The 26805-nt window shown below is 43.2% G+C and overlaps 1 protein-coding gene across 1 annotated transcript in view; it reads left to right on the top strand.

The window, feature by feature from the left end:
• The first annotated feature begins 2744 nt into the window (after nt 1–2744).
• col15a1b (collagen, type XV, alpha 1b) overlaps nt 2745–26805 on the top strand; it is a 79526-nt gene continuing 55465 nt past the window's right edge. Inside the window, exons 1-2 of the mRNA XM_054736800.2 lie at nt 2745–2903; nt 3565–3629. Coding sequence (XP_054592775.1) covers nt 2893–2903; nt 3565–3629 — 76 coding nt within the window. The 5' untranslated portion in view covers nt 2745–2892. The remainder of the gene's footprint in view (nt 2904–3564; nt 3630–26805) is intronic.

Genomic DNA, 26805 nt, shown 5'->3' with positions numbered 1-26805 from the left:
GAAATCATCCAGATTTAAATGAAGGAAACGCGTGCATCATTCATTCCACAACAAAAAACAATGTTTTGTCTTCCTCCCAATTCTTTTTGTTGAATATTGAGGCTCCACTTTGAACCTCGTTAAAGCAACACTTAAAAGTTTCTAACACTTTAAAGGCAACGTCTGAACATTTTTCTGGAACATTTTTTGCCATATTGCTTGAAATGACCCTCCCTTACTTCACATATGGGAGAGTCAAGCTTGACAAAGTAGACATTCTGAAAGAAGTTATCTATGTCAAACATGAAAACCCCACTTTAAATGGGGGTGGGGGCTTAGATTTCACCTCTCTAATAATTCAGCTTTGAATCTCATTCCTAAGCAGTTTCAGTCTAGGTCACACCTTCCTGCATCTAATCAACACGACTCCCTCTCAATGGAGGCCATGACTCATCAGGGGATGGAGAGGAGGGTACCCAGAGTAGTGTTGGCTCGTTAAATAACAATACACAGCTACAGCTTATGAACTTGACTCTCCCATATTCCAGTCAGAGTTGACAAAGCTCCTCGGATGAGAAGCAAAACGTCTTCAAGAAACCAAAGAAGTCCAGTTGCCTTCGTTTGAACCCTTTGGAAAACAACAGACAAAATTAAAGCAGATCAAAACAGCAGAAAGGCTAAATAAAAATTACAATCTAAAAGCCAAATAATAAAGGCGAGTCTTTAGGTGTGATTTGAAAACAATGGATGGTGAGTGAAATGATTATTGTTCATCCAACCCATTCCTGGTTTAGTGTAATGTACCACCGATCAGACGTGGAAACACTGGTACAACACTCTTTCTTTCCTAAATTGCAGTGAGTGACTTTGTTTAGGAAATTTTTTGTTTTGCTTAACTTTTATTCTTTGTTATTTGAATTTTGCTACTGTCCCTTGTTTTTTATCTTATTTATTCTATATCTTGCATTTTGGCATGTTTCACTGAGCTTCTTTCATTGTGTTCTACTAGTCCTTCTTATATACCCGTGATATTCTGCATGGTGGCGCAGTTGTTAGCACTGTTGCCTCGCAGCACGAAGGTTGCAGGTTCGAAACTCGGCTGTGGCCTTTCTGCGTGGAGTTGCGTGTTCTCCCCGTGCATGCGTAGGTTTCCTCCGGGTACTCCGGTTTCCCCCACAGATCACAACATGCCCTATAGGTTATAAACTGTAAGTCGCTTTGGATAAAAGCGTCTGATAAATAAATAAATATAAACATACTTCACTCGTGTCTATAATAAAGGATATTTGAACAGTCTTTACACACACACACACACACACACACATATATATATATATATATATATATATATATATATATATATATATATATATATATATATATATACATCTGTTTGTTTTATGCTGTTTTGTCTTTTATTGTTGTGTATTTTATCTCTGTAAAGTGTCCTTGAGTGTTCAGAAAGGCGCTGTTGAAATAAAATGTATTTATTTATATATATATATATATATATATATATATATATATATATATATATATATATATATATATAATGTTTTGTTTAATTCCAGTAAATCACCACAAGAGGGCGACATTTGTCCAGCAGTGTAACATGAGAACATTAAACATAGCACTCTGTAATAAAACAGAACAGAATAGAACATACTTTATCAATCCCACAGTGGGGAAATTCACTCCTTACAGCAGCACATTCACTTAGAGAAAAGGAACAAGCAAAATAGTAACAAGATGACAGGTAAACACACAAAGGTAATACGTTATCATTGTAAACTTCGACCATTAAAAACAAGTAAAAAGAAGGCGTGGGCATCCAGAACTATGCAGGGACACAGACCTACCACATCTAAACAAAATTATAACTCAATTCTTTCTCGACAGTTGGAATCGAGGTGCAGTCCACTGGATCCACATGCTACCAGGGCACAGCATCTGATTGGGAGCCTGTGTGAACGGTTTGCTAAACCAAAAGAAAAGATTCTTATGACCTCAAAACAATTCCCCCGTCTGACCCCTGATGGTCTGTCTTCACATGATGATTTTGGCTGGTGTGACAAAGCGTTTTGGACAATAGTGATGAACATCTCACATCCAATCGTCTACCTGGACTACCCCTGGACAGGTGACATCACAGAACCTCACACAGCCATTCACTAATGTACTCCCATTTATGGCCAAATCAGCCTCACTAATTAACCCAACATGCGTGTTGTAGGATGATACCAGAGTACCTCGAGATAGCTTTCAAACACACAGAGAGAATATGACAACTCCTTGCAGAAAGGTCCGAGACGAGTGTTGAACCTCTGACCGTCCTGTCATAAAATACTGAATAGTTTTAAAAAATTTAAAGTCAACAAAACAGCCGTACAATTTGTTGTTTATATTTAAGCCTGGAAGATGATAAGAAGACCAAAAGAAAATCTGTACCCCGGGGTCACCTGGCAAGGTGGTCTTAATTTACATTAAATGGATAAAAATGATTATTTTATATATTTATTATTAAGTATTCTTGACATGCCTTGACTTCACAAAAAATAAATTTAAATGAGTTTATTAAACCCTGAATCTCCATCAGCAGATTGTGTGAGTGCAAGCGATGACTTACATCTGACATGATCTTAAATGTCACAAAGTTGTCTCAAGCAGGAGGTTAGGAGAATGTGTCAATGGGGAAGGGAGGTTTTTTTAGAGACTCAGATTTCCAAACTCAGTGGTTCGGCTCTGAACTGAGAGAGTCTTTGTGCCGCCACAGAGCGAGAGAGGGAGCAGTGTGACTTCAGGTCTGCAGGCTGACGGAGCAGAGAGGGACCACGGAGTCTGTCTAAGTTTCATCACACACATCTACCTGGAGTTTCTCCTCCATGCTGGATTTTTCTTCTCTCACTCGATAAAATGGTTCAAGGGTAAGACGTTTTCTGTCAATGTTTGCTGCACAAAAACAAATAAGGTGGCTTTTCATTGAATTTGACATATTCTTAAAGTGTTTCACCTCAGAGCAGAGCAGTGTTTTGGGTTGTTGTTAAAACACGAGCAAAGTAGAATTTACACAAAAGCTATTCCATCAATATCCATCCATACATTTTCTGAACCCGCTTGTCCACGAAGGGTCGCGGGGGGGCTGGTGCCTAACTCCAGCGGTCAATGGGCAATCAGGCGGGGTACACCCTGGACAGAGAGCCAGCAGGGCAACACAGACACACACAGGACAAACAACCATGCATACACACACACACACTCACAACTAAGGACAATTTAGACAGACCAATCAACCTAACAGTCATGTTTTTGGACTGTGGGAGGAAGCCGGGGTACCCGGAGAGAACCCACGCATACACAGGGAGAACATGCAAACTCCATGCAGAAAGATCCCAGGCGGGGAAGCGAACCCAGGACCTTCTTGCTGCAAGGCAACAGCTCTAACCACTGTGGCACTGTGCTTAATATTATGATATATTATATTACTTGACCTTAATATTACGATCCTTATTTTTTATTTTAAATCTTTCAAAGTTTCGGAAACATCTCCAAGCACGATCCCAGTGTTTTCACCATGTGTCTCCTCAGGTGGTCTCCTGCCCTGCTGCTTGCTGCACTGTACTGGACAGCTGCTGACCTGCAGGAAATAGATGGTAAGATTGCTGCAGCCTTCCCTCCTGCTCACGTTTAGGTCTCACATATTTTTCTTTAAATAAATGCAAAAGTCTCATGTTAACTTTAGAACTAATGATCTTCATGTTGCTTCTGTGAGTTAAAATGATCAGATTCAGGATGGTTGCAAATGCAGTCACTCACGCACAATTTATTAAATCACACAAAGGCTCAAAGTTTCTTCAACGTCTGTAACAATGCATCATAAAACCTCAAAATGATTCATTTTTACATGAAAAAGAACGATTCATAATGAAATGTCATTTTTGTTAACGACTAGCTATGTGGAAAAAGCCATTGATGGGCTAAAAATTAGCGAATCATTCGAAAACCAAGTTCACTCAAGGAGGATTGGTGATGTGCTTGGTGAGAAAGTACAATATTTTCTGTGCCACAAAGTGATATATAATAGGAAAACATTTATAGAGTATTTACAATAATTACACAAGCGTACTTCTCAGATTTCAGTCATTCCAGTCAGGTTTTGTGAAAAGACACAACTGGAACTTAACATCTTTTCACATAATGTTCCGACAACCAGTTAATTCAGCATATACGGTCCAAGCATTTAATCCAGTTCAATAATACGTTCCGTGTGAGTGTGTAAACAAGACGTCGGCCTATCTCCAACAGCATCAGCAGGAGACTGTAGATCTTTTGGCTTGGGCTTTGCCCACTGTGTCAGAACAATCCAGTCTTCCGGTCACTTTCCACCTATGGAAACCTGGCAAGTTCCCAGCTTAACGTCACAGAAATACACAGTTTTCTCTCCAAAACACTCTCGCAGCTCCTGCAACAGCACCCTCCTCCATTCTTGGCTTTGCCTCCTTAGCTGTGAAGGTCTTTTCCATCCGATTTCCCATCCATCGCTTGAAGATAATCTTTTACCTTCTGCATCATTCTAGTCTGCACCTCCTTTGATTTCTTTCACCATGTGCTAATAGGATTAGGGACAACATCAGAGATACTCAAACACAATGGGTTCTTTCCACCAGTGCATTTCACCGTATACACAATGACACCCGCTGCCATCTTTGCCAAAATAACCTTTGCCAAACAAGATCAAGAGTACACTTGTCATCCATATGGCCCGTGTTATTATGAAGAGCCTTTAAATGGGGCGACGTGGCACAGGAGTTAAGTGCTCGCCCCATAATCGGAAAGCTGCAGGTTCGAGCCCCGCTCAGTTTGTCACTGTCGTTGTGTCCTTGGGCAAGCCACTTAATCCCCCTTGCCTGCTAGTAGTGGTCGGAGGCGCTGGTGACGCCAGTGCTCGGCAGCCTCGCCTCTGTCAGCTTGCCCCAGGGCAGCTGTGGCTACATCGTAGCTCCTCCTCACAAGCGTGTGAATGTGTGTGTGAATGGGTGAATGACTAATTGTGTTGTAAAGCACCTTGGGGGGTTCTAGGACTATAGAAGGCGCTATATCAAATACAGGTCATTTACCATTTAAAACTACTTACTGTAGGCTGTATCCTGTGTAACTTCAGCTTGTTCCATTCTGGTGACAGCAGAGGCAGCTCAGGAAATTCCCTGTGAGCCTTGGAAGAAATATTTTCTTCGGTTCCAAGCTGATGAATGACTTTGAGATTGCACACTCTGCTCTAACGTTTTCTAAGTTGACTAACATCAGAGGATGGCTAACAGCTACTCACCAGTTACTGGCTTTAGGTCATACAGAAATTCTCAGGGTATTCCCTCCAAAACACATGCCCAGCTGCAAAGCATACCATAAATGTGATATAGGATAGCAAGTTGAAACGAGACTGACATGTGATCATAAAATGCATGTCTCCGGCAGCACGATGTTCCTACATTGACATACGCCGCCACATTTAAATCTCATACACAGGGCTGGATCATCATTGCAGGGGCCCCTGGGCAATGTGCTGCAATGTGTTCCTCCTCTTTCTCCTGTTTCCTTCCTCCTCTTGTCTCCTGTCTCCTTCCTCCTCTTGTCTCCTGTTTCCTTCCTCCTCTTTTCTTCTGTCTCCTTCCTCCTCTTGTCTCCTGTCTCCTTCCTCATCTTGTCTCCTGTTTCCTTCCTCCTCTTGTTTCCTGTTTCCTTCCTCCGCTTGTCTCCTGTCTCCTTCCTCCTCTTGCCTCCTGTCTCCTTCCTCCTCTTGTCTCCTGTTTCCTTCCTCCTCTTGTCTCCTGTCTCCTTCCTCATCTTGTTTCCTGTTTCCTTGCTTGTCTTGTCTCCTGTCTCCTTCTTGCTCTTGATCTTGGCTCCTTCCTCTTATTTTTTGTCTCCTCTTGTTGGTCTCCTCTCTTGCCTTTAGAAAAACTGCTTTCTGGACTTTCTATTAGTAATTTAATTTATAATGTCATCAAAGTCCAGATTCCTGACAAGCTGAGATTCAATTGCCATCAGTGACAGTGCACTGAGGAGCTGTTGAGTTTGTGTTGTTCTCAGTTCATTTTTAATTCTTGCCATTTGTGAAAATCATTCCCCTTCACAATTTGTAACTGGTAGCAAGCGCGTTGCAAGCTTTCAAAAGTGTGGGGGATGTTGTCTGTGCCTAAAATAATTATGTTATTCATCTTGTTATTTTCATTTCCATAATAGTTGAGCAGGTGTGAATTTTAGACGTGTCACGCATGTCTCCGTTTTAAACATGTTTAAACTGTTCAGAATACAAATCCAGGCTCTGTCTTGTTAGACTGGTGCAACTAAAGTTTGTACTCAATGAAATTTTTACATTAAACCATGTTGCAAAGAAAAGGATCCGATTAAATTGTTTTTTCCCTCATTTACAGTCAGTACAGCGCAGTGCACATGGCTCTGGGGTTAATCAAGTTTAATTGTTTCTCTTTGCAACAATCTTCACAAGAAGGTAAAACAGTTAAATGGCAGGTTACAGATATTTCCATTTGACTGTTTATTTTGACGGATGAACTCAAGGATGTTGGTTGTTTTGAAATAATTACCCCGGCGCACACTGATACAGATGAGCTGACATTTTAATCGTTACGCACATCGCGGAGGTAACTAAATAAATCAAGAAAATATTCCCATTAGAACATCAGAGCTTTATACTGGACACTGTGCTCAGCGTAGCTCGCAGCGCACATGGTGGACAGTGAGCTGAAGATCTGTAGAGGGGTTCGCATCACAGTGTAGAACCACAGTGATGCAGTAAGATTTCCTCCCACTGAAGCGGTCTGGAGACCCGGTCTCTCTGAGGGATGTGTCACTTGTTCGCTGATTATGAAACTTTGGCTGAATAGTGCTTGTTCCCATCTCTAATATGGAGACGCATGACACATCCAGTCTGTCTGAGGCAGAATAGCCTCTTCAGCTCGGAAAGCACCTGTAGAGACATTTGATCACGCACAAAGTTTATGTGGAGCAGAAGCGGTCGGGCCACGGCAGGTGAAATGTTCCTAGCCTACATGAAGTGAAATTGTTTAATTGTAACATTAATGTGTTACTGGACACGCTGGTCTGGTTGGACTAGAAGACAGGTGAAGGTTTATGTATCTAAATGATGATCAGGCTGTTGTACAATGTAATCTCCATCCACATCCAGACAGAATTATCCTCTATTCTGTCTCTATTTTCTCTGCTCTTGTCTGGGCTGATGTAGCTGATGGTGCGGTACCCTTATGAAAGAGTCCTATGTTGCGAGGTACATATAAGAAGTGCAGGTAGAGTTAGAAAAATCTGCAGGGCCACAAACACATTAGGGAAGATGGACTGTAGACTATTTTTTAGCCCGTAAACGATCATGGTTCTATTTATATTACATTATTCATGTGGACTCTGCTGGGATTATTTAGAGTTGAGAGGCGCAGAGCTCTGATGGTTGACACGCTCCAGACAGATGTGTCCTGAGCACGGTCACAGTAACATTCTCAAAGTGTCGCCACCTCAAAAACAAAATTAACACACGATCAGGTAGCAGTTTTTCTTCAGGATTGAGAGGAAATGCAGGAAGATAATAAACAGACAGGACAGAAAAAATAGTCAAATAAAAACAAGTTCGTTACCTGGTGGTTGCAACAGACACCGTTGAAGGTAATAGAAGTGAGGAACAGAAAATTAAAAGATTCTTTCAATGTTTCGATCAGCAGGAACTCTGAGAGGCTGCAGGCGCATCAGTGAGTTTGCGGCGGCTGCACGGGGGGGGGGGGGGGGGGCTGAAGCAGGAACAGTAAAGATGCAAAAACTATCGTTGTTAAAAGAAATGTGTGTTAACTTAGAAAGTGTGGGCGCAATTTTAATTACTTCTCAACATTTTTCTCCAACGTTAAGACTGCTGCTTGCATGGGCCCCCTTGTGGCTCTGGGCCCCTGGGCCTGTGCCCAGTTTGCCCATATTATAATCCGGCCTTGGTCATACATCACACTGAAGTCTCACAGGAACCTGGAAATATTCTAACACTACGTAGAGCACGAGAACAGACGTACAAACAACGAAAGGAGTTCATTCAAACATTCAAGAATTTATTTTTATGTATGTGCAATATGCGCAGGTTTAATTTTTTTTCTGTTGTTCATATCGTTTTCCAGCTAATGCTGCAGTGCCAACATTTGTAATTTGAAACCAGCAGGCAAAAGCTCCAGAGTTGTTTAAAGAACTGAAGCCAGTAAACAGGAGTGGCACAGAAGTTACTTCTTATCCGTAAAAGGCACAGCCTCTTTTTGTTTTACTCTAATATCAAGTGAAGCAGGCTAGAGGCTACCAGCTTTATACCCTTATGGGGATGCTGGGGGGTTCGTGAGAGTTCGCCCAACCAGTCCACATGTGTTTTGTGGATTTCGAGAAGACATTCAACCACGCCCCTCGGGGGCTGTGTGGGGGGTGCTTGGGGAGTATGGGGTACCAGTCCCTCTGATACATGCTGTTAGGTCTCTGTATGACCAGTGTCAGAGCTTGGTCTGCTTTGAGTTCATTCCCAGTGAGAGTTGGACTCCACCTAGGTTACCCTCGTCATCGATTCTGGACAGGATGGACAGGATATCTAGGTGCAGCCAAGGTGTTGAGGGAATCTGTTTTGGTTGCCTAAAGATCAAGTCTCTGCTTTTTGTAAATGATGTGGTCCTGTTGGCTTCAATGGACAGTGATCTCCAGCTTTCGCTGGAGCAGTTCACAGCCAAGTGTGAGGCTGCTGGGATGAGAATCTGCTCCTCTAAATCTGAGACCATCGACTTGAATCAGAAAAGAGTAGAATTCCTTTTCTGGGTCAGGGACAAGGTCCTGCCTCAAGTGGAGGAGTTTAAGTATCTTGGGGTCTTGTTCACCAGTGAGGAAAAGATGGATTGGAAGATCGACTGGCGAAGTGGTGCTGCATCTGCAGAGAGAAGCTCTGCAGAGAGCTGAACCAGAAGGCAAAGCTCTCGATTTACCGTTCGATCTTTGTTCCTATCCTCACCTATGGTCACAGGCTTTGGGTAGTGACCAAAAGAATGAGATTGCGGGTACAAGAGGCTGACATGAGTTTTTTCCGCAGGGTGGCTGGGCTCGCCCTTAGAGATAGGGTGAGAAGCTCAGTCATCCAGGAGGGGTTAGGAGTAGACCTGCTGTTCCTCCACATTGAGAGGAGCCAGTGGAGGTGGCTCTGGCATCAAGTCAGGATGCCTCCTGGATGCCTTTCTGGTGAGGTTTTCTGGGCAGGTCGGACTGGGTGGAAACCTAAAGGGAGACTCAGGACACTCTGAAGAGACTACGTCTCTCGCCTGGCCAGGGAATCTTCTGGCGCTGATTTGTAAATGGCAACAGCCGTGAAAGTCACAAAATGGTAGTGAAAAAGTGATCTTTTGTGTATAAAAATGGGCTGCAGTGACCACATTTGACCACAGGATGTCAGTCTTGTTTCATTCTTACATATTGCACCTTTAAAACACATGTTCATTCAGAGACTGGTCAACCCAACATTGATCATCCACAATAGCTGTCATTTTCTGCAAAATGGGGGGAAATCTGTCAAGCTGCAAAAAAAACCATACACACACACACACACACACACACACACACATACATACATACATACATACATACATACATACATACATACATACATACAAACATACATACACACACACACACACACACACACACACACACACACACACACACACATATATATATATATATATATCATAATTTGGTACCAAGGAAAGTTGCTCAATAACAATAGATAAGTATTTGAGAAAAATACAAATTTCAACACATGTAGCAAGATAAAAACTTTGTGACTCAACATTTAGAAAAGTATCTGAGATGTTTTTAGTTTGTATACTGCCCTGTTAGTGGAGGGGACTTCAAATTTTCCTGAAACCAGCCTACACAGGGTGGTCTTCCTGCTTGCATTCAGATGTCTAGTTTCCATTCATGTCAATCTGATCACACTACAGTGACAAAATCTGACATAAGTCCGTCCTATTATTGACTGTATTTCTAAACGTTCTGCAGCTTTAACTCAGAGGGATACGTTGTTTGGGTTTTCCACTCTGCTACTTTCACTCTTGTTCTCTTTCTCAAAAAGAAAAGAGGGGAAGCCCTTGTTTCTGGCTCAAGGAACCTTCACTTTTCATTTAATGCCGGTTGAGTTGCTCTGAAAGGATTGCATGTTTAGCAAATATAAATGATTCTAAAATGAGCCCAGTAGGAGTCTGTTTTTGACGAGTTTCCTCTGTACAGTAGAATCAAACATGTTGTTTCACTGTTAGGTGTTGAAGCCTTTCATAATGAGCTGCAAGTAGGTATTTGACCTGGTTTGATCTCTAATGTTGCATGCCTCAGAGGTCCCTTTAGCAGACCAGGGTTTTATGGAGCTGCATAAAAGGACCCTCAGCTAAATGTCTTCAGTATATTAGAAGTCTGAAAGCCCACAATGTAACACTGTCCAGTCTGGAATGTGCTCATGCAGCTTTAGCCCACTTTGGTTGGGCATATCTGGGCACAATGGGTCAACTGTAAAAGGTGTCATTGCTGTATGAGTGTAGGGTTTTCCTCTTTGGGAAACAAGAAGGGGAAAAGAGTTGGAGAAAGGGTGCTTCTTCTCAGGTCTTTGGACTTTCTGTTGAAATCTCTTTTTTCATACTTTCCATGGTGTGATGCTCACAGAGCTGATGCAGTTCCGTAACTTCGGGAGTCATTAAGCATTTGGAAGAAAGCGTGTGCTTGAGCTAAAAATGAAAAAAGGAAATGGAACGAGAATGAGAATGGAAAGCTAGAAGGCAGCCCAAGTTAGATTAGCCTAATTTCTGCCAGTTATTTTGAATAAAAATTTGCCGGATGTCAGTCATTGTTTTGGTTCATGGTTTCCATGGTTCCTGTTTCAAAACCAATCAGTGAATCATGATCATTGTTCCCCAGATCTTGCTGGAATGTAAGGGATGGATTGATGTGTTCCAGTCTTGTTGTTTGTTGCACTGTGCGAGCGTGTGTGGGATTTATACTCTGTGTGGCTGCTGCAGGTCCCAGTTTCCTTAAATGGGATTCTCAAAAGGATGCTCAATGAAATGAAAATATAAATTAAAGAAAAGAAAGAACAAGGTACTTCCAAACCAAACCAAAGTTCAAAATACAAACATGTTCCTCAGTACTGCATAAAGTTAAATTACACAAAACAAAACATTTCAGGGATTATTTTCTTGCACAAATTCACATAAAAACGTGAATGACGCCAGAACTGCTTGGCTTTTTTGCATGGCGTTGTGCTATAAAATGACTTTTATACACTTTCTGTGAACATTACTGGATAAAAGAAGCAAACTGCTCAGTGTTTATGATCAAATGTGGTTAGAAATAATGTTTATGCTCATTTGAAGCAAAAAGAAATGAAAACACACAATAATGAGACCCTTTTCCTAAAGATGCAATACAATTCAGGTTTTTGATATTGCATTAATATACACCAGAATATTCACATTCGTAGCAAACTTACCTAATATAGCATTTTGTGATTTATGAAATTCAATTGATTATTCCCAAAATATATCTAAACCAACTGACTCTCCATACTTTTGATTAGGGATGCACCGATCAGGTTTTTTACTGCCGATCACCGATACCGATATCAAAGAATGCTGATCACCGATACCGATCACGTGGATTGGCCAGAAATTTTCTACAACATTATAATGAGTGCTACAAACTACATAATCTGGGAATAAAGGAAATGCAACCTAATCTAAAATGGTCTGTCCGTATTAGGGTTGTCACGGTGTGAAAATTTAACCTCACGGTTATTGTGACCAAAATTACCACGGTTTTCAGTATTATCGAGGTATTTTTTTTAAACGTGCTACATTTTCACACAATTACATAAACCCTGTATGTCAGGAAATATTGTCCTCAGTTTGTGTCTAAATTTTGTCTAAAATGTGTTATTTTGTAATAATGTTGTTTGTTTACATTTTTCCCCTTTAGTCTTTAAAATACCAATATTTGCCCATAACTTCTTATTTTATGTCTGTTTGATGTCATCATTTAAAAATATTAGATCAGATGATACTCAGTACTCAAGTAGCCTTCTAATCAGATACTTTTTTTTACCCTTACTTGAGTAATAAACCCTATATCAGGAAAATATTGTCCTCGGTTTGTGTCCTTCCAGTGAGCTTTGCAGATGTGGGAAAATGTCATCAGGCAGTAATCATTGTTAAATTTGTAATTATTCTCGGAGAGAGACCAACTCTTATCTGCCCCTGGGAGCCCCGTAATGCATAGCGTCATTTCAACATGGGGGTGTCCGCGACACGGTTTATATGCAGGTAGCGGCGCTGCGGCTGCTTTATATAGCGACTTGTTGCGTTCTCCCTCAACCCAAATCCTCGGATCACGCATTTTAGCTAAAACGCTAACGTTAGCTTGCCTTGCATTGACTGTAGAGTTGTGGGTGATGGTCACGCAGATGTGTCATGAGATTTGAAGCGTTGCTGCCTTTCACAGACACTTTTTCTGCACGTGCTGCAAACAGGATAGCCGTCCGTCCGTCTTCTATAAACTCCCTCGGCATTCTTCAAATATCTAAAAAATGCCCGTACTTCCAACTTTGTCTTCTTTGAGGGATAATAAATGTCCTGAGCGCTGCCGTCTCCTCCTTTGATCATTATTTCAGCTTTAGCTTCAAGAAAGTTTTGGTTGTAAACAATAAAGCGTGCATGTGCCGGCGGCAACTTCAGCCGATGATACGGTGGCTGGTAAGGGTCATCGCGCCTACACCGCAGCCACGGTAACCCCACCGAGATAATATAGTTTTTTAAAAAACAAGACGGTTATTATTGTCAACTTTTTTTTACCGGGGTTTACCGCTACACTGGTTACCGTGACAACCCTACGGCTAATCGGTCTGCTTTGATCTATTTTGAAAATTCCGATCAAAACCGATAGGGGCGCTATCGGCCGATTACGATCAAATGCCGATCCATCGGTGCATCCCTACTTTTGATCTTGTTTTTAATAATAACAGGGAACTGTCAGAACAACAGTTGTCAAGGACCATTTCTTCATATCTTTGGGCTTACGTTGCAGACTTCACAGGATGTGAGGAAAGAAAACTAATTACAGTAGATGTTTAGAAGGAAATGTTGTAAAAATATCTTCCTTTATTGTTTTACTCAGTCTGAAAATGAAAATATTTTAGAGGGCAGCAACCTAAACCTAAGACCTCACAAATTGATTGTCTTGTTTACAGTGTTTTCATTTTAATGTTCTCTGAGGATGAAGGTAATCGGTCAAGGATCCTCACATCCTTTACAGATGTTGGGGAAAAAATGGCATCAGGTAAGTTTTGAAAAATCTTTTAACTTGAAGATATAGCCTGCTAACACGCTGAAAAGTACTTTTCAAAACTACAGAACTACTACATAATGAAAGAGAACCAAACACAGATACTGTAGAAAGACTGACCAAGAGTTCTAGTTTTGTTGCATCTTATAGCTGTAATGCCTTCAATCAGCAGCTCAATGGCGTCTTGGTAGAATGTCCTACCTGGGACTGGGAGATCTGGGTTTGATTCCCGGTCGGGTCATACCAAAGACCTTAAAAATAGGACCGGATGCCTCTTAAATGGGTTGGATTGGGGGATTAAACCACTAAATAGTTCCCGAGCGCAGCCACCGCAGCAGCTCACCACTCCCTTTTAACATTTATTAGCTAAAACAAATGACTCAGTATTTTACTCATTTAAAGCATCTTTTTAATTTTCACTTCAACTGAAATAGTTCAAAACAAAGTGTGGTGATTTAGATTAAAAAATTGCTTTTATCTGTGATTGTAAATTAATTCTTTAGTAGCTTTAGTTAAAGTGGCAGTGTGTAGTTTCTTGTCACTAGGGGGCAGTACATACAAACATTTCAGGGTAGTTGTACAATATATTGCTGTGACTGTCACTAGTTTAAAAAACATCCCGGTAAATGTTGTTACCTGTGGAGCAGAAATCATGTGACCTCAGCTTGACTCCTCAGACTTTGATGGTCCTTCAGTTAATTCCATTCAGAAAATGCACTGCTGATTGTCGTTTTCTGGAGCTGTAGTTTCTGGATCTGCTCGAGGTCCTGTGCCTGCCGATGATGTCATCATAATACGGCAATCCCGCTCGGCCAAAATACATCTGTTTTTCAATTCTGTTCTTTCACATATATTTTGGAAAGAGTTTAGCAGTTTTGTCCTTAAATTTGTGTTTCTTGCTGCCTAAATGTTTTTGAACGTGGTGTGGCGTTAAAGAGTGGCTACATATTTATCAAAAATGATCAATCAGATGTAATATTTCCACATAAATATGAAATATTGACCTGATTGATCTTTGAATGTTTAGTCAGAAGATTATAGTTACTTTTACTTACTCAGGGACCATAAACACACAACATATTAATTCAGACAGAGTCAAGTATATAGTTTATAAAAATTAATTTATTTCTATTTCCCTAAACTGGATTATACAAAACAAGGGATGAGTAATGATGTGTAATGTAATGGACATGAAGTGATTTAATGTGAAGTGTGGAATGCTGGAATGGTAGCTAGCTGTTTTAGCAAAACCTTTCTTAAGTATCTGAGAGAGTTTGTGGAGTCTGGGTTGTAAAAGAATTTGGCTGTATGTTTGGTAAGCTAGAGATTTGTTTATAAAACCATCTGACGCAATCTGTACCGAATCTACGCACCATTCGTGTGGAGATTCTCGTGCGGTCCAGTGGGTCAAAAGATCGTGATGGACACTGCCGGTGGAGTGAACCTCTTGGTATCAGGAACCTGTAGATTAGCTTCGATAGGACCCGTCTAGTCTAGGTGACGACAGGAAGCTGGAATGCTTGTTTGCATCTAAGGCTGTTTGTTGGCTCTTAGAAGAGCCGTTTTGTCTGTAATCACTCCCAGCATTGCAGAGAGGCTTTGACTTTATGTCAAAGAAAAGATGTTTTCAAAATGCTTTTCCACCAATTTAGCCAAATCGGAAGTCAGCTGGAAACTGAATTAATCGGGAAATAATTCCTGTTTTATTAAAATCACATTAATGATAAATTTGGCAAATCAGAATTTGACATATTTGAGGGCATTACCAAAATATACCTCAGAAGTCACTCCATCCTTCAGATACAAAGATGGTTAACTCTTTGTGTGAATGAGAATGTTTTAAAACACTTATGCGAAGTGAATGTTACTTATTATAATGTGTATGAGTATACTGTAGATAATGATTAAAGCACATATTATTCAAACATTTGATTTAACATCTTGTTCATTCAACACATTTGACTAGTTCAACTTATAAGTTGTAAAGTCACGAAGGAACATTGAGGTGGGTGCACTTTATTTAGAGTGACCATGCAGCAGTCTGGCTTCTGCATGAGGCCTTCAGCAACGATGTTATGGCTTCTTTGTACGGTAACCAGAACTGGGGCAGAGTTCTTTGTTTAGGGCCAGACAGATAGTGTTTTTCTGTCTGCAAATGAAAGGTTACTTCCTGGTCAATTTGTTGGTAAAAATGTGACCACTGGTACATTGCAGTGGTAATGTAACTTCCGTAAGTCATACGTCCAGCCTGTCATCTAGTGTGATGTCATCGGCAGGCGCAGCACCCCGAGCTGTCCAGAAGGAAATGTGCCGTCTGATATGGCGTCCCTCAAAGATGCCAGACCCGGGCCCTTTGTACTTCAGGTTATATGGTTATACAGGTGCTGGCCAGTAAATTAGAATATCATCAAAAGGTTGAAAATATTTCAGTAATTCCATTCAAAACGTGAAACTTGTACATTATATTCATGCAATGCACACAGACCAATGTATTTCCAATGTTCATTACATTTAAATTTGATATTCATAAGTGACAACTAATGAAAACTCCAAATTTGGTATCTCAAAAAATTAGAATATTCTGAAAAGGCTGAATATAGAAGACACCTGCTGCCACTCTAATCAGCTGATTTACTCAAAACACCTGCAAAGGCCTTTAAAAGGTCCCTCAGTCTTGTTTTGAAGGCACCACAATCATGGGGAAGACTTCTGACTTAACAGCTGTCCAAAAGACAATCATTGACACCTTGCACAAGGAGGGCAAGACACAAAAGGTGATTGCTAAAGAAGCTGGCTGTTCGCAGAGCTCTGTGTCCAAGCACATTAACAGACAGGCGAAGGGATGGAAAAAATGTGGTAGAAAAAAGTGTACAAGCTCTAGGGATAACCGCACCCTGCAGAGAATTGTGACGACAAACCCATTCAAAAATGTGGGGGAGATCCACAAAGAGTGGACTGCAGCTGGAGTCAGCGCTTCAAGAACCACCACGAGGAGACTCATGAAAGACATGGGATTCAGGTGTCGCATTCCGTGTGTCAAGCCACTCTTGAACAAGAAACAGCGCAAGAAGCGTCTCGCCTGGGCCAAGGACAAAAAGGACTGGACTGATGCTGAGTGGTCCAAAGTTATGTATTCTGATGAAAGCAAGTTCTGCATTTCCTTTGGAAATCAAGGACCCAGAGTCTGGAGGAAGAGCGGAGAAGCACAGAATCCACGTTGCATGAGGTCCAGTGTAAAGTTTCCACCGTCAGTGATGGTGTGGGGTGCCATGTCATCTGCCGGTGTTGGCCCACTCTGTTTCCTGAGGTCCAGGGTCAATGCAGCCGTCTACCAGGAAGTTTTAGAGCACTTCATGCTTCCTGCTGCTGACCAACTTTATGGGGATGCAGACTTCACCTTTCAACAGGACTTGGCACCTGCACACAGTGCCAAAACCACCAGCACCTGGTTCAAGGACCATGGTATCCCTGTCCTTGATTGGCCAGCAAACTCGCCTGACCTTAACCCCATAGAAAATCTATGGGGTATTGTGAAGCGGAGGATGCAATACGCTAGACCCAACAATGCAGAGGAGCTGAAGACGACTATCAGAGCAACCTGGGCTCTCATAACACCTGAGCAGTGCCACAGACTGATCGAGTCCATGCCACGCCGCATTACTGCAGTTATTGAGGCAAAAGGAGCCCCGACTAAGTATTGAGTGCTATACATGCACATTCTTTTCATGTTCATTCTTTTCAGTTGGCCAACATTAGAGAAACAAACATTTTTTCATTGGCCTTTAGAATATTCTAATTTTCTGAGATACCAGATTTGATGTTTTCATTGGTTGTCACCTATAAATATCAAAATTAAACGTAATAAACATCGGAAATATATTGGTCTGTGTGCATTGCATGAATATAATGTACAAGTTTCACGTTTTGAATGGAATTACTGAAATATTTTCAACCTTTTGATGATATTCTAATTTACTGGCCAGCACCTGTATGTTACAAAGCCACCAATATTTTTCAACAACTGGACATCATTTTATTCATTTTCAACACTGTTTCATTGGATTTTTCCAGAGATTAATGGTAAAAACTACAGATTGTCTCTTTAAAAGTGACACCATCTTTCTCCTTACTGTCACTGATTCAGACAAGCAGCCAGACTGTTGCCTGTCTTTGTAAAACTTCATGGCAGTCAGAGCATGTACTTTATCTTAAAACTAGTTTTATTCCATTTAGTTCATTTGAACCATCTATTTTATTTCCAGTAAAATCAGCTAAATTGCAACTCATTTTGTGAAACATTTAAATAAACATTATATGTAATAAAAGCTTGATCAGAAAAACAATTCTTTTATTTTCAAAACGTTTCTTTGCCCATCAGGCAATAATCTCCCCCACAGCTGATGGTTTTGTATTTATCTTGGGATTAAAACCAGCAGCTGTGACTTTTCTCTCACGTAGCCTCAGTCCCTGGTGAAAACCTCATTAATCTCTGTTTTGATTGTGAAAGTTCCTGATGACTTACTAAATGAGTCATGTGGCCATGAGAAAACATGGATGATGAAAAGATTGTTAAGCGTTTATGACAAATCGATGTCAACTTGGTAGTTTTTCTGATCAGATCTGAGAAAAATTCTGTTTTTAACTGTGCTCAAGACATCTATAGGTGCACATTTTCAGACTTCATACAAAATGCAAAAGGGCAGAAAGCATTGCATTGATTTAGTAATGCCTCATACTGTAAGAATTAATGAAACTATTATTTTCTATGAATGCATCATTAGCAGCATCTCACTTTTTTGTTGACCTGATGACCTTGTAACTCTATTTTGCATACGTAATGATAAGATATCCATGTAGGAGGAAGCAGTGCCATGAAACCTATAAATTAAAATCACAATTGTGATCACAGAAGTTTTTGCATACAAGGAATGCTATCTCGCAAAAAAAAGAGACCACGTGAGAAGTTCTGAGGATAACAGCTGAGAAAACATTACACACACACACACACACACACACACACATTGAGAAGATCATAGAGCATATTTAAGTATTCAGCATCTTGAAAGATTTACAAGACCTTTCATTTATTCCAGCCTGAAAGAGCCTGGCAGTGTTGATGAATTCCCACGGAGATATTAGCCTTTGCAAATCCAAATTGATATGAATTTTTTTGGTAAATGATGTTAAAGAAAACAATTTAGGTTGTTTGTACAAGATAATGTCTGATGCACACTGATGGTGAGATGTGGGCAGCATGACCACCGTCGCTTGATGCAGCGGGAAATATCTGACCAAATGTCGACCTCTGACCTTTTGTTAACGCCAAACAATGCATTCATCCATCTGAAAGAAGCTGTACGCCTCACAGTGCACCACTGAACACAGATTTGTGTCTGTATGTTTGAAAGTCAGAGGTTCGTCTGTAGCTTCAGCCAAGTCAATTCGTTACTGTCCTAACATATCTGTAATGACCAGATATGTAAGCCATCTTATTGGATATGCTTCAGAAAACATTTAAAAAATTGCTCATGCATAAAGAAAAAAATATCTAAAAGTCAAAGTCAAAGTCAGTTTAATTGTCACTTCTGCCACATGTACAGTACGTGCAGAGAAATGAAATTACGTTACTCTCAAACTCTCGCTAGATAGAAAATAAACATTTAGTATAAAAACAGTAACCAAGTTCAGAGAGACTGTGGGGGAAAACAGAGGAGAGGTGGGAGAGCTGGGAGGGAGTTTAGCTTCCTAACTGCCTGATGGATAAAGCTGTCCTTCAGTCTGTTCATTCTAGCTCATTCTATAAAACGTTGCTCCTGAAGACAATCATTTCTAAGAAGCTTCTGAGTCATTTACAGTATGTCGGGATGAGGACAGTAGGTGCTTGGATTAATCCCACACTGGGGGCACAATCTTCCTCTGATGACCTTTGACTCTCCATTTTGTTTCTATTTCCCCGCTCCGTTGTCTTTTTGTATCCTTACTCTAATCCTTCCTGTTCTCATCCCTCTCTTGCTTTGGCCCTCATCATCATCTTTGATCATGTTCATGATAAATGTGTCACAAAATAAATAACAGTGAGTTTCTCACCAGGTGCATTTAATTGGGCAAGAGAGAAAATCGCTGCTTTGATGCCTCAGACTCGGTTTTTCATTGTAGCTATGCATTTTAATTATTTTTTGTTTGTATTTTACAAAAACTCATTGGTGTTTTATTTATTAAAAAGAAACAGAAACAGCAACAGTCATGTAACAATTTAAACTGCTTGAAACATTTTAATATTTTTCTAAACATTTATATATTTATCAAAGATGCATAATTATCTGTTGGTTAAAATATTCTAACATTTTGGCATTTCCTCAATTGTTCCACATCAGACATTGAATGATAAACTCCATCATTAAATCAGTCAAAAAGTGTTCCTCAAGGTTCTGTCCTTAGCCCGTTTTCTTTCAGTTTTATTTTTATTTTTATATGTTGCTTCTACGTATGTCTATTATCATTCAGAATTTAACTAATTGCAAAACAGGATTAAACAAGTGCTGCCTCATTAATATTAAACACTTGGTTAGTGTAAGTGAACTTTTCCTATACAGAAGCTCTGACGTTTTCACTGTGGTGTTTCAATCAAGTGGACATCTTGACTTTTTCTAGATCATTTAGACGCCTTGATGTTTTGGGGTACTTTTTGCTAGTTGTATGGTTCTGCTTCTGATTTGTTGGTGTATTAGAGATTACCTTACTTGGACTAAGTTCCAGATGCCAAAGAAATAGTTTCATGTTTATTCTGAAGACATTTAGTGCTTAGAGAGAATCATGGTGGATTCAATGGCTGCTTGGGGTTTGTCTAGTTGCTTCAAAACAAACTCAGATCCTCATATCTCACCGTGGTGTTGGTTGCAATGAGCTGTTTTTTCACACAAAAGGTTTTTGGCTTTTTCTAAATTTGTTGTTGTGTATTAGCAACAAGCATTTCATCTGCCCACTTGACATTTATCCAGAGGGCTTATTTGCAAATCTATGCCATAATGTCATTTGATTCCAAGAGAGAAGAAATGTTCTTTTGGCAACCCTTCCAAACAAATTGGAATTGTTCAATTTTTCCAGATTCTGGTGACCTTTTAATGACCTTTAATATTTTGAAGCTTGTACTGTCTCTTGGTCTTGTTATTTTCCTCTAAGTACTTCTCAGTCAAACCACACAAAACACTTGCTGGGAGTCGAACCTTGATGAACCTGTTTCATGGGAGAAATCTTTCTTACTGTAGACTGAGCCTAAGTTGCTTGGAAGTTACCATCCAGCTTTTCATTGATTAGTGAACAGCCGACTGATGTTGATTCTCCCCAGAAATACTTCCCCTGGGGTATTCCCAAGCCAGAGAAGAGATTTATCCCTCCATCAAGCTCTACCCTGGGGTCTTTCTTTCCCAAAACGACCAGGACAACACCCTCATTACTGTGGACAAAGCCCTGATCCTGTCATGACTTGCGGGAGGTGTCTAACCCAGGAGGTAAGTAAAAATAAAGTCTTTTATTTGGAGGACGAGAACTAAAGGTTCACTTGGAGTCCAGTGAGTAGGGTGACGTAAGGCGTCAGTCCAGAGTTCGAGCTCAGCGAGCAGCGAGGCAGAGGATGAGCCGAGGTGAGCGAGGGCGGGGGTCCAGCAGAGCGGGGAGGGTGAGGACACGGAGAGGAGAGGAGCAGGAGCTGTGGAGGGGGATGGCATGTGGTCCTCAGTGGAGTAGGTGAAAGAGGTGATGGTATTCCTAAACGGTGCAAGTAGACAGAGGTTCAGAGGCAAGTCCAAAGTCATAATCCAAGGAAACAGTTATAGGTCAAAAATCCAATAAACCAAACACAAAAAGTCAAAATAAGCAGACAAGCGAATACAAGAGGCTGGAGCTAACCATAACTGTAGCAATCATCCGGCATCGAGTGGTGTCTCCGTCCTCCTTTTATACCAGAGCCTCTGATTACGAATGCAGCCCAGCTGGTGTCCCCTCAGCTCCTCACCAGTGGAAAGAAAAACCTCAAAGGTGATTTAGTGAGGAGGAGCACTCACCTCGGCTTGTGGATCATGACATCACCACTCCCCTCAACGGGCGCCACTCGGCATCCCAGTAGCGGTCCTAGAGGCCTCAAAGTCGAAGATGAGAGAGGGACCTTCGATGAATGACCGGGATCCAAGAAAGTTCCTCTGGGCCATAACCTTCCCAGTCCACCAGGTATTGCACCCCCTGTCCCCGGGGACAAGAGTCAAGGATCCCTAGAACCTGGTAGACAAACCCCCCTTGTAGAGCCGGGCAGGCGGAGGCGGGTCCGGGGTCAGACAGAGAGAGCTGGTGACCACGGGCTTGACCAGGGACACATGAAATGTGGGATGAATCTTGAGGGACTGTGGGAGGTCCAGGCGAATGGTCACAGGACTGGGGACCGTCGCAACCTTAAAAGGGCCAAGGAACCTAGGGGCCAGTTTCCTGGATGTGGCCTTGAGGGGCACAACTGCTGGTTCTTTTCGGCAGTGCGCTGAAGAGCGGCCCTAGTGGCGATCCAGGCACGATGGGTCCGGCGGAGAAACTGTGGCGTGGTGGTGGTTGAGTCAGACTGGAGGGGAAACAGAGAGGATTGGTAACCAAGGGAAACATCGAAGGGGGACTGACCTGTAGCTGAGGACACGAGGCTGTTGTGGGCGTATTCCAGCCAGGCCAGGTGGTCTCTCCAGGAGGTGGGATTGGTGGCGCACACACAGCGCAGCATGGCTCCCAGCTCCTGATTCATGTGCTCGCATTGTCCGTTTGTCTGCGGGTGGAAACCTGAGGTCAACGACACATGGGCCCCCAGAGCGGTGGCAAACTCTTTCCAGACCCTGTAAACAAACTGGGGACCGCGGTCAGAGAGGATCTCCTTGGGAATCCCATGGAGACGAAACACATGTTTTATCAGGAGCTGGGCAGTGATGGCAGATGGGAGAGCCTTTAGGGGAACAAAGTGGCAAGCCTTGGAGAACCTGTCGACTATTGTTAGTATTGTGTTGAACCCACGAGAAACAGGCAACCCACAAACAAAGTCCAAGGCAATGTGCGACCAAGGGCGAGGCAGAATGGGAAGGGGATACAGTAATCCCGCAGGTGATTGGTTGTTACCTTTCTGTTGGGCACACACATGGCATGCCGAGACATACTCCTTTACATCCCTGTGGACTGAAGGCCACCAGAAGGAGTGCTTTACTAGTGCCAGAGTCCATCCCACACCTGGGTGAATGCAAACCTCCCTGAATAAGCCCAGTGGATGACCCTCCCTCATAGGGCCTGAGGAACAAAAAGTCTGTTAGGGGGCCGTTACCTGGACCGGGGACACCCTTGAGGGCATCCAGAGCTTGGACTCTGATCTCCCAGGTAAGTCCTTCCACTACGCAGGATGGGGGCAGGATGGTAGCAGGGCCGGGTTCGTCCTCAGGCGAGTGTTGGCGGGAAAGCGCGTCAGGCTTAGTATTCTTTGACCCTGGCCGATAAGAGATAACAAAGTTAAACCGAGAAAAGAACAGTGACCAGCGGTATTGGCGTGGGTTTAGCCTCTTAGCTTCCTTGAGGTAGATCAAGTTCTTATGGTCGGCCCAGATAACAAATGGGTGTTCCGCCCCCTCCAGCCAGTGCCTCCATTCTTCGAGGGCCAGCTTTACTGCCACTTACTCCCGATCCCCCACGTCGTACCTACTTTCCGTTGGTGTTGACCGTGGTGAAAAGAAGGCACAGGGATGGAGTTTATGGTCTGAGGGAAATACCTGTGACAGGACGTCTTCAACCCCAGTGTCGGAAGCGTCCACCTCCAGGGTGAACTGCTGCTTTGGATCCGGTCTGGTGAGAACTGGAGCCTCCGTGAACTTCCTCTTGAGGGCTCGGAATGCAGCCTCAGCGTCTGGAGACCAAGAGAAAGGTTTAGCGATGGACGTGAGAGGGGTTAGAGGGGCGGCAGTCTGGCTATAGTTACGGATAAACCGCCGATAAAAGTTGGCAAATCCCAGGAACCATTCCAACTGCTTCCAGGTCGTGGGTGTGGGCCAGTCTGCAACAGCCTGTACCTTATCGGGGTCTGCCTTTAACCATCCACTCTCCAGAATGAAACTTAAAAACTTAACAACAGAGACATGGAACTCGCATTTCTCTGCCTTTACATATAGTCTATTCTCCAGGAGGCATTGAAGCATGGCTCTGACGTGCTCCTGGTGTTGGGTGACCGACCTGGGAAAAATCAAAATGTCGTCTAGGTAGACAGTTACGAAGTCATCGATATAGTCACCCAATACCGAGTTGACCAGTCTTTGGAACACAGCCGGGGCGTTGGTGAGTCCGAAAGGCATCACCAAGTACTCAAAATGCCCCAGGGGTGACTTGAAGGCTGTCTTTCATTCGTCTCCTTGGTGGATCCTAACCAAGTGGCAGGCGTTACGAAGGTCCAATCGGGTGAAGACAGTTGCACTCTGGACGGGCTCGAACATGGAAGACAGTAGTGGGAGAGGATACTTGTCTTTCATGGTGATCTGGTTGAGCCCCTGATAATCGATACAGGGGCAGAGAGAGCCGTCCTTCTTGGTGACGAAGAAGAAGCCAGCACCCAAGGGGGACGTTGAGGGTCTGATGGTCCCGTTGGCCAAGGCCTCTGTGATGTAGCTCTCCATGCTGTCCCTCTCCGGGTTGGAGAGACTGTAGAGGCGGCTGGAGGGAAGCGGGGCGCCGGGAAGCAGGTTGATGCCACAGTCGAAGGGGTGGTGCGGAGGCAGCGTGGCTGCTCGGTCCTTACTAAAAATCTGTTGTAGGTCGTGGTAGACTGACAGTACACGGGTGAGGTCAGGAGGCTCAGCAGGGGTCACGTCTGATTCCTTCAGAACCGGAGAAGCTGAGCTGAGGCACCTCTGGCAGCAAGCCGGACTCCAGGCCTCGACTCTGTTGGCTCGCCAATCCAGGGGTGGGTTGTGTTGTGCAAGCCACGAATGTCCTAGCACCACCGGATTCTGAGGAGATGGAAACACAAAGAGTGATATCGTCTCAATGTGGTTACCTGAGGCTCTGAGCTGGAGCAGCGTAGTCCTGTGAGTGATGGTAGATAACGTCCTCCCGTCGAGTGAGGAAACAGGCATGGGTTCCGGGAGGGGAACGGTGGGAATTTCCCAGTCACAGATTAGTCAGGGGTCAATAAGCGATTGTTCACACCCCAAGTCCACAAGAGCCGTGACCTGGTGGTGTCGACTGTCCCACATAACCGAACAGGCAAGGGTGAACCGGGAGGTTGTACTTCCTGTGTTGCTACCCACCAGGACTCCCGGTCCTACTGGTGGGCTCTGCCTTTTAATAACGCCAGGCACATCTGGACGTAATGCCCTGGCTGTCCACAGTATAGGCAGAGACCCTTACTGATTCTATGACGTCATTACTCTTGGGTAAGGTGGGCCCTTTCCAGCTGCATAGGTTCCTCTGCAGGTTCTGTCGGGGACGGGGGTTTTGGGCTGGGTTGACGGTGTATGGAAGACGAAGACGGAGCCATCGATGAAGCCCACTGAAGTCCATGATGTCTTTTGTCGATGGAGATGGAGAGCATAATCAGACCCTCCAGGGTGGACGACTCTGGAGGCATTGTTATTCCACGTCGTCATGGCCGCTAATGTCCTGAACGTGCCACGTCTGCCACCGTCCTCCGTCCCTGGGAGAGGTGCAACAGTTTCTTTCGAATGTCCGTGATGGTTTCAGAACTGCAGAAGGTTAGTTTAAAATCGTCCAGAAACTCTGCATAGGGACCTGATAAAAACTCGGGGTTGCGGCTCTTAGCCTCAGCCTATCTAAGAGCCTTGCCTCTTAACACTCCAACAATAAAAGATATCTTGGCCGAGTCTAAAGAAAAGGCGCTTGGAGAGCGTTCAAAGGCCAGGCGACACTGCAACAGGAACCCATAACAGTCCTTGAACTCTCCAGAGAATGTTGGACATGACGGAGGAGGAGCTAGGCAGAAGTGGGTGACTTCCGTAGGACCAAGAACTTCCGGTCTGGGCAGTTCCGCTGTTGCTGGGGCGAGTGGTGTTGGTTCCGGGTTTGACTCCGGGGCCTGAGCTGGGGCCTGAGCTGGGGCTGGAGGTGGTAATCGGTCGTGGAGGTGTTGGACCAGCGCCTCCAACTGCTGGTGAGGCTGATTAGCGACTGCCAGTTGTTCGATGAGGACAGGAAGTGTTTGTTCCTGCTGGGACATCCGGGTAGCCAGGTCTGCCAGTGCTTATTCCGCTGGGTTAGTGTGTTGGTCGGATGATTCTGTCATGACTTGCGGGAGGCGTCTAACCCAAGACATGCAGAATCAACACGGGACTCAGGAGGTAAGTAAAAATAAACTCTTTTATTTGGAGAATGAGAACGAAAGGTGCACTGGGGGTCCAGTGAGTAGGGTGCCGTAAGGTGTCAGTCCAGAGTTCGAGCTCAGCGAGCAGCGGGGCAGGGGATGAGCCGAGGGCGGGGGTCCAGCAGAGCGGGGAGGGTGAGGACGCGAAGAGGAGAGGAGCCGTGGAGGAGGATGGGACATGGTCCTGAAGATCTGGGGTTCTCAGCGGGGTAGGTGAAAGAGGTGATGGTATTCCTAAACGGTGCAAGCAGACAGGGGTTCAGAGGTGAGTCCAAAGTCATAATCCAAGAAAACAGTCCAAGGTCAAAAATCCAATAATCCAAACACGAATGAATTATGAATGCAGCCCAGCTGGTGTCCCCTCCGCTCCTCACATGTGGAAAGAAAAACCTCAAAGGTGGTTTAGTGAGGAGGAGCACTCACCTCGGCTCGTGGATCATGACAGATCCATTTTTCATCTATAGCTTTCCTCTTTACTATCACTCATGAACAACAAAAACAAAATACCAGAACTCCGTAGTTGAGGCAGAGACTCACTACCAACCCAGAAGAAGGGTTCCATAACAATGGTCTTGGAGCTACCTTTCATCCACTGGCTGCTAACAGCCTCAGTACACACTCAAAGTCTCTCGCATTCTGGGTTAGTTTCTGTCAAACATTAATCACCTATATAAAACATTAAATAAGGTGCTTTGTGTATCTAAATGTGAACTATCAGTTCACTGGGTGCTGTATTATGGCCGTCTAAATGGTTTGAACTCTTCTCAACGATTTAACAAAATTAAGATGAATTTTGACCAATGCCCATGCAGCTCCGCCCCTTTTGCCTGATGGTTCCTTCATTTTTGTGGTCATTGAGGCAGAAGCTCTAGCTGAAGGTACAAATAGTGTGAGAACATGTGTATGTCTATGTATGATGTTCACATTTACTATAATCACATTCCAGGGATGATTTATTCTCCCACCTGCCGTCCGAGACACTAAACAGATTAGATCAAATGGTCACACAGTCCACACTGGACCATAATGATGGCAGAAGT

The sequence above is a fragment of the Nothobranchius furzeri genome, chromosome 11 (genome assembly GCF_043380555.1).
Source record: "Nothobranchius furzeri strain GRZ-AD chromosome 11, NfurGRZ-RIMD1, whole genome shotgun sequence".
Classification (NCBI taxonomy): domain Eukaryota; kingdom Metazoa; phylum Chordata; class Actinopteri; order Cyprinodontiformes; family Nothobranchiidae; genus Nothobranchius; species Nothobranchius furzeri.
The sequence above is the reverse complement of the archived record's forward strand: the minus strand, read 5'-3'. Positions and strand labels throughout refer to the sequence as shown.